This window comes from Emys orbicularis, chromosome 23, assembly GCF_028017835.1.
Source record: "Emys orbicularis isolate rEmyOrb1 chromosome 23, rEmyOrb1.hap1, whole genome shotgun sequence".
In the NCBI taxonomy this organism is placed as follows: Eukaryota; Metazoa; Chordata; order Testudines; family Emydidae; genus Emys; species Emys orbicularis.
In genome coordinates this window covers 4486639-4493908 of record NC_088705.1, presented here as the reverse complement: position 1 = coordinate 4493908, position 7270 = coordinate 4486639, and the positions used below count along the sequence as shown (strand labels likewise).

Genomic DNA, 7270 nt, shown 5'->3' with positions numbered 1-7270 from the left:
CAGCCCTAAAGTATCCCCCCTGTTTGGGGGAGGGCAGAGAGCGAGGAGAGGGGGAAGGATGGTGGATGAGAATAAACTAGAGGGGAAAAGTCTTTTCATTCTTTTCAAACCCTGCATGATCCAGTGTAGAGTATTCCTCTTACTCGTTCCTTTCTCCTTCTGGCCAAAGGGTGGTGCTGCTCGCTTATGTGCAAAGTGCCCGGGCAGTTTGCCAAGGGTCCGTCTCCCCTCGTCTAGCTCCCCCTTGCCCTAAGGGGTAAGGCCCTGGCCCAGTGAGCTCACATGGGGCTCTGCTTGGGGGGCTGAGCTTGCAGGATACGTGCCTAGCCAGGGGGTGATCCGGGCTGCTGCTGGGGCTGGCCGACACACGCAAGGGTTTGGGATGCTCTGAGTTCAGGAGCAGGTCAGCTGGGCCCAAGCTGGGCCAGAGGGGACGGGGAATATACTGGTGGAAGCACCTTTATACTGGTACAGCTGTCCACAGAACTAGGGTCTGTACCAATACAATTGTACTGGGGGGGCAAAATCACCCCCCTAAACCAACACGTTACACGGGTACCAAATGTGTGTGCAGGGCAGGTTATAGCCAGAGAGCGAGATTATGGGCTTGCCTGTGCCTCGCCTCACTCCGTGTGCTGTCATGTACCCCCGGGCAAAGAGTGTAATGTGGGTGTAGAATGATGCCCCACGAGGGGTGCGCGTGTGTGTGTGTGTGCGCACACGTGTGTGCATGAGAGAGATTTGGAGTGCGGCAGAGAACCGCCCTGTCTAGATTAGTGAAATCCTACGGCTCATTCTCAAAGGAGTTGTCAACCCAGTTTTAATTAACCTGTTTTGAAACCCCAGGGCACCTAGTGTGGTCAGGGCTTTACCACCTCTGCTCATGGTCAGCCTAGCAGGAAGTCATAAACCTGTACCCCTGGCCCTCAGCCTCGTCTTCCTTCACTAGCCACCTCTGGGCCAGTTCCCCTACAATAACCGTGTGCCCCCTTGCCATGGAACCCGCAAGTGCCCCCCTCCCTTTCGGCGGCAGCCGCCCCTCCATCCCCTCCGCCTGGAGCTCTCAACTCGCTCGGCCCTTCGTTTGGAGCCAGTCACCTCCTCCCCTACCTCCCTGAGCGTGCGATCGAGTCTGCACCTCGCACAGCCCTCAGCCAGGTGACAAGTCCCTGCTGAAACCAATGGGGCTTCCCAGGTAAGTGCTGCTCCGTGAGGACGAGGGTAGAAGGATCAGGCCCTTTATGGTGGCTTGGGCCCCTCCTGAACTCAGAGCGTCCCAAACCCTTGCGTGTGTCGGCCAGCCCCAGCAGCAGCCTGGAGAGAGCTGTTCAACTTCACCCCCCTGCTAGGCACGTATCCTGCCGCTCAACCCCCCAAGCAGAGCCCCATGTGAGCTCACTGGGCCAGGGGGAGCTAGACGAGGGGAGACGGACCCTTGGCAAAGCATCTGAGCGGGGGCACTTCGTAGGCTCCCAGCTCCCATTGAATTCCAGCTCCCGTAGCCCCCAACCTAAGTAACTTGTGCACTGGCGCTTTGGTTCAAATGCCAGAGTTCTTCCCTGGCTTCGGGGGAAGACGGCCCCGAAAATGGAGCTTTCTCAGGGGCGATGCCCCCCTAGAGGCCTGGTTGTCACCAGACTCTCACAGCTCAGGCCCCTGGCCCGGGATCTTCCCCGTGTTGGTTTTGGCTCCGCGGGGGAGGCCCTGACCTGGCCTGATAGTATTATTATTTCAGCCTTGTCTGGCTTGTTTTCCTCCATTTCCTATTTCCAGGCTGCCCCGTCCTCGTCTGCGACTCCCTGTGAAAGAGGAGGGAGCCCAGCAGGGCCGCACTCCCCCCGTCCCCGTGGCCGCTCCCCACTCCCGCTGTTGTGCTCTTCCCCCAATATTGCTGCGATTTCACATGGAACCGGCAGCCAGGAAAAAAATAAAGTCACCCCCCCCCCAGCCGCACACCTGCCAAAGCAGCTGCCCCTTTAAAGGAGGGCTCTGCAGCCGAACTATCAATTTTACCAACCCCCAGTTTCCTGCGGCTCCTCCCCCCGCCCCCCTGTGTAACTCTACCCAGGGTCAGTTTCCTCCTTCTCTCCAACCGTCTCAGGGATTTGGTGGGAGCAGCAGCCTCTGGTGTAAAGAGCCACAGGTTGTAACCCCCTTGCCCCACCTGGGCCAGCAGGGAGCTGGGGCTGAGGTCGCACAGCTGTGCCTGGCTTCGGTGAGTAAACACCAGACTCCAGCCGGCTGCTGGGTCCCTCTCCCAAGCAAGCCAATGGTGCTGGCGTGGTCAGGGATGGCTGGGCAGCCCCTCTGCTCTGGGGCATGGCTGGGCTGGCCAAGGGGCTGGGACTGGGGACAGGGGCTCAGCACAGATGCTGCAAACCAGACGGTTGCTGCAGGGAAGGGGATGGGGGAATGCAAAGGGGGTCTGTGTCCTAGCCCACTGCATGCACCTGGGAGCCCAGGTGGTGCATGCCTTAGCCCTTGGCTTTGCACCAGGCTGACTCAGTTTAACCCCTTCATGACTGCATCTGGCCCCATCAACCCGCCCCCACTGTGAGTCCTTGCTTTACAGAGCCAACAGACCCCTTGATTGGTTAATTGATAAGTGTTCCTTACAAATGAGCTTTCTAGGCTGGGGCGTAGTGCTGCAGGAGCCCCTGGCCTGAGGGGGTGGCCGCTGTGCTTAGCTCTGAAGTGCCCTTGGAAAGTGACTGAGTGAGACCCTGGGAAGGAACTGAGTGAGTGAATCTCCCCTTTGGGCAGCTAATTGCTGCTGCACTGGGGCTGAAATGCCTGGTCTCTCCTGGGGGATTAACATCAGGGTCTGTTTCTGCTGAGCGGGGCTCTGAGTAACTAAACTCTGCTCCCCAAAGGGTAAGAAAGTGGTAAAGTGTGTTTGGGGGGTGGGGGTGGGGGGGCTCTGCTTTGTTTGCTGCTGTGACCCTGGGGAGAAGGATGGAGCACCTGGAGCTTTCTCATCCTGCTCTTTTCCCCCCCACACACACACTTTCTCCCTGGGGGGGCAGGGGTGCTGCCTGGGAGGCTGGGCTCTTGTCCAAGAGTGCTGCTTAAGCCCCAGTGCTTTTGTGTCTCTAACAAGCTCCTCCGTAAGGCTGTTGGAAGAGGGGCTCACAGTGGTGGCATAGCTGTCTGCGCTCAGCCTCCAGCTCCGCTACAGGGAGGACTGGTCCATCTCTAACCTCATGCACCCAGGTGCTGGCTGCTGCCCTATGCCCTGTCTCAGGGACAGATGGCCCATTGGGCACCTGGATTCCTTGGCACTAACCTGCCCTGTGGCACTAACCCAGCTCTTACAAGAAGCCATGGGACAGCTACAGTCTATGTCCTGCCTCGGTGGCTTCTTGGCTGGACGCCCTTTCTCTGGAGCTGTTGCCTAGGGCTGGTGGGAGAGAGGCTGTGCTAAGCCCCTAAGTTCCAGGGGCACCCATGCTTCGCAGCGCTAAGGGGACAGTGCTGGTAGATGGCCAGGAAGCTGAGGGCTGCCCTTAACTGGGTCCTGCACCTTTAACTAGAAGTAGCGTGCCCCTAGCTGTAAGGTGCTGCTTTCTGATGGACCCTTGGTACAGCTGCACTTGCTAGTCACCTAACCAGGCTTATCTGCACCCTGCAATCACAAGGCAAGAGGGGGTGTCCCATTTCCCTCCCCTCCCCCCCCTTGCTTCTGTGGCTAATGCTGTCTGGCTAGTGTAGCTTTCTCTGCTGGATATTTGTGGTCTCCCAGTGTGGGGGGAAGGGAAGGGGTGGGGGCCTGGGTCTCCGGAAGGCTGACTTCTTGCTGCAGCCCTAGTATTTTGGCAGAGATGGTAGCCTGCTTAAATCCCCAGTGATCCGCTTTAGGGTCTGACTGCTAGCCCAGGGCTCCCAGGAAGGAGCAGCTCTCCCTACGCTCTGAGGGAATGACTAGGCCGGCATCGCAAACTCCTGCCTGGGCTTCAGCTGGGACAAAATGTCTTGTGCTCCACTGAAGCCCACCTAGGGTTGCCAGGTGTCCGGTTTGTGACCGGGCCGCCCAGTCTGGTGGCTCCAGTCAGCACTGCCGACCGGGCAGCTAAAAGTCCAGTGAGTGGGGCTAAGGCAGGAACCACAACCAATGGGAGCTGCGGGCATGAGGACAGCGTACAGAGCTTCCCTGGCTGCCCACATGCCTAGGGGCTGCAGTGATGTGGCTGCTGCTTCTGGGAGCTGCAGTAAACACCGCCAGGACCCCGAACCCCATCCCGCACTCCTGCCCCAGCCCAGAGTCCCCTCCTGCATCCAAACTCCCTCCCAGAGCCTGCATGCCCCCAAATCCCCAGCCTGGAGCCACCTCCTGCACCCCAAACCCTTCATCCCTGGCCCCACCCCAGAGCCTGTACCCCCAGCTGGAGCCCTCACCCCACTCCTGCACCCCAACTCCCTGCCCCAGCCTGGTGAAAGTCTGCAATAGAGGGAGGGGGGATGGCGCAAGAAGGGGCGGGGCCTTGGGAAAGGGGCGGGGCCTCCGAAGGGGTGTTCAGTTTTGTGCGATTAGAAAGCTGGCAACCCTAAGCCGGACCCCACCAGCCAGTTGGCACCCAACGTGAGCTGCCCGTCTGAGTCCTTCCCCTCCTGCGGAGCTCCCTGGTCCTCAAAGCGATACCACACGCAGCTTAGCTCTGTAGAACCTAAGAACCGCATGCTGAGCTGGCTAAAACCCAGCGTCCCGGCTCAGGATGGGGGTGGGCAGGCTGTGGTGTCCATCTGGCCCTTGTCTGGGTTCCTAGTCGAATGAAACACTAGCCATGGAGCAGGGTGGTGGGGAGTGCTGCCAGGCCATGTGGCAACCTGGGAAGCCCCGTGCATCTCCTATCTCTGGCTTTCGTGGAAACAAGGGCTGAAAGGTCAAACGGTCAGGTTGACTTAACTCTTGTTCTTTCTCTGCCATCAATAGCACAAGACCCCCTAGAAGATGGGGGACTGGGGCTTCCTGGAGAAGCTGCTGGACCAGGTCCAGGAGCACTCAACAGTGATTGGGAAGATCTGGTTGACGGTGCTGTTCATCTTCAGGATCCTTATCCTGGGCCTGGCCGGGGAATCAGTGTGGGGGGACGAGCAGTCAGATTTCCTGTGCAACACCAAGCAGCCGGGCTGTGTCAACGTGTGCTACGACAAGGCCTTCCCCATCTCCCACATCCGCTACTGGGTGCTGCAGTTCCTCTTCGTCAGCACCCCTACCTTGGTCTACCTGGGCCATGTCATCTACCTCTCGGGGCGGGAGGAGAAGCTGAAGCAGCGGGAGAGTGAGCTCCGGGCGGCACAGATCAAAGACTTGAAGGTGGAGCAGGCTCTGTCGGCGGTGCAGAAGAAGATCTCCAAGATCTGCGTGGCGGAGGACGGCCGCATCAAGATCCGCGGATCCCTGATGTGGACCTACGTCATCAGTGTCATCTGCAAGAGCATCTTCGAGGCCGGCTTCCTCTTAGGCCAGTGGTACCTGTATGGTTTCTTCATGCCGCCCATCTTTGTGTGCGAGAGGGCCCCCTGCCCCCACAAGGTGGACTGCTTTGTCTCCCGCCCCACTGAGAAGACCATCTTCATCATCTTCATGATGGTGGTGGGCCTGATCTCCCTGGGCCTCAACCTCCTGGAGCTCTTCCACCTCTGCTGCAAGAACCTGCTCAGCAGCATGAGGGAGGCCTCTTCCTCTTCCAGCCCAGCTGGGGACATAGACTCCTTCCCAGACAGCAAGCAGTGTCACTACCTCCCGCTGAGCGAGAGCCACTCCCCTCCCTACCTGGCCTACAACAAGCTGTCGAGCGAGCAGAACTGGGCCAACTTCAACACCGAGGAGAACCTGGCACTGCGCAGTGGCAACAAGCCCTCCCCTGAGTCCTACGCCCCAGGAGCCCAGCCCCTGCAGGAGAGACAGGCCAGCCGGCCCGGCAGCTCTGCTTCCAAGAAACAGTACGTCTAGGAGAGCCCTGAAACCAGGCTGCTGTGTCTCGGGGGTATCCCTTGGCCATTGAACAAGGGGATACTCTGGTTCGTGGGCATCTTGGCCATAGGACCTGTTTGCTACAGAGGCTTTAAAAACCAAACCAAACCCCAAAGCTCCTATTGGAGACCCACTTTGGTTGACTGGCAGGCACCTCCTGCTCTCCACTGTCCATTGTGTGTCTGTGTATTTAAAGTGTGAGTGCACCTCTCGGCAGACTGGCCGTGCCATAGGACGTGCATGTGGCTCAATCGTATGTTGCATTGTAGCCGGCTGGCTGAAGTTTACAGGGCGCGAGGACCCTTCCTAACATTCTGCTGATGAAATGTACCTCAGGCTCCCTTGGGAAGGGTTATTCTCTGGTGCCTTCGTCTGTACAAAAGACCCTAAGTAACCGGTGTCACATGATACCAATAAGTTCGCCTTTCTCCAGCTGCAGTCCCAGGAGAGCTGGTGCTTTCTTTTTTTTAAACTGTGTAGACATGGAAACCAAACGAAATCCCTTCCTCCGCTACAGAAGCGTCTTCAGTGGAAAGCTGCCTGGGATATTGTGCGGCTTGCATTCAAATCCAAGGTGCTTTGCCTTGGGGTGGACCAGCTACTGTGTCTTTGGGGCAATATGTGGGGAAATATCCTTACTATAACTAGGGGAGAGTCCCCTTTCCTGCTCAATGGTTTCCATCATCTCTGATCAGAGCTGTGCTTTGTAACCTGAACTCTAAATCTCTCTAGCCGAGATCTTTAATTCCTAACTGGTGGAGTTAATCTGGCCCCGCCTAGGTAAACAATTCTCCTTCTAAAGGAGGGAGTGGGGGAAGTCTATTTGCCTCTGAGATCTTAGCAGCTGCAAGAGTTTGCCTTCAGCCTAGAAGTTCCATAGGGCAGCTTGCTGTAAGAATTACTGTGGGGTTGGGGGCACTGGAGTGCCAATCAAAGCAGCTGGTCCTGCTCCTAAACCAAACCTCTCTCCTTCTTCTGGGTCACCTCCCAAAATAATCCCAACATCTAGATCTTGCCACACCGAGTTGCATGACTCAGTAGCTTATCCGTCCAAGCAGAGGTGCTAGCCCAGGGTGAGGAAACCCTGATGCGCTAAGGAAAGGCCGTATCACAGGACTTAATGCCTACTTCCCTGTGTTCAGTTGCCCCAGAGCAAAGTTATAAGCATTGTCCTCATGTACGTTCAGAGTAACTTGCTGTCCATGTGTTTGTAGGTGTAAGGGATCCCCACTGGCAACTGTAGTAACAGCCCTGGTCCTCTGCCCCAGATGGCCTCATTTCTGAGGCACAGATTTC

General features: G+C 57.6%; 1 protein-coding gene across 1 annotated transcript; it reads left to right on the top strand.

Moving 5' to 3' along the window:
• Positions 1–4948: 4948 nt before the first annotated feature.
• GJA4 (gap junction protein alpha 4) lies at positions 4949–5953 on the top strand. The gene has a single exon (XM_065421667.1). It carries the CDS (start codon positions 4949–4951, stop codon positions 5951–5953), a length of 1005 nt encoding a protein of 334 aa, XP_065277739.1.
• Positions 5954–7270: the final 1317 nt, after the last annotated feature.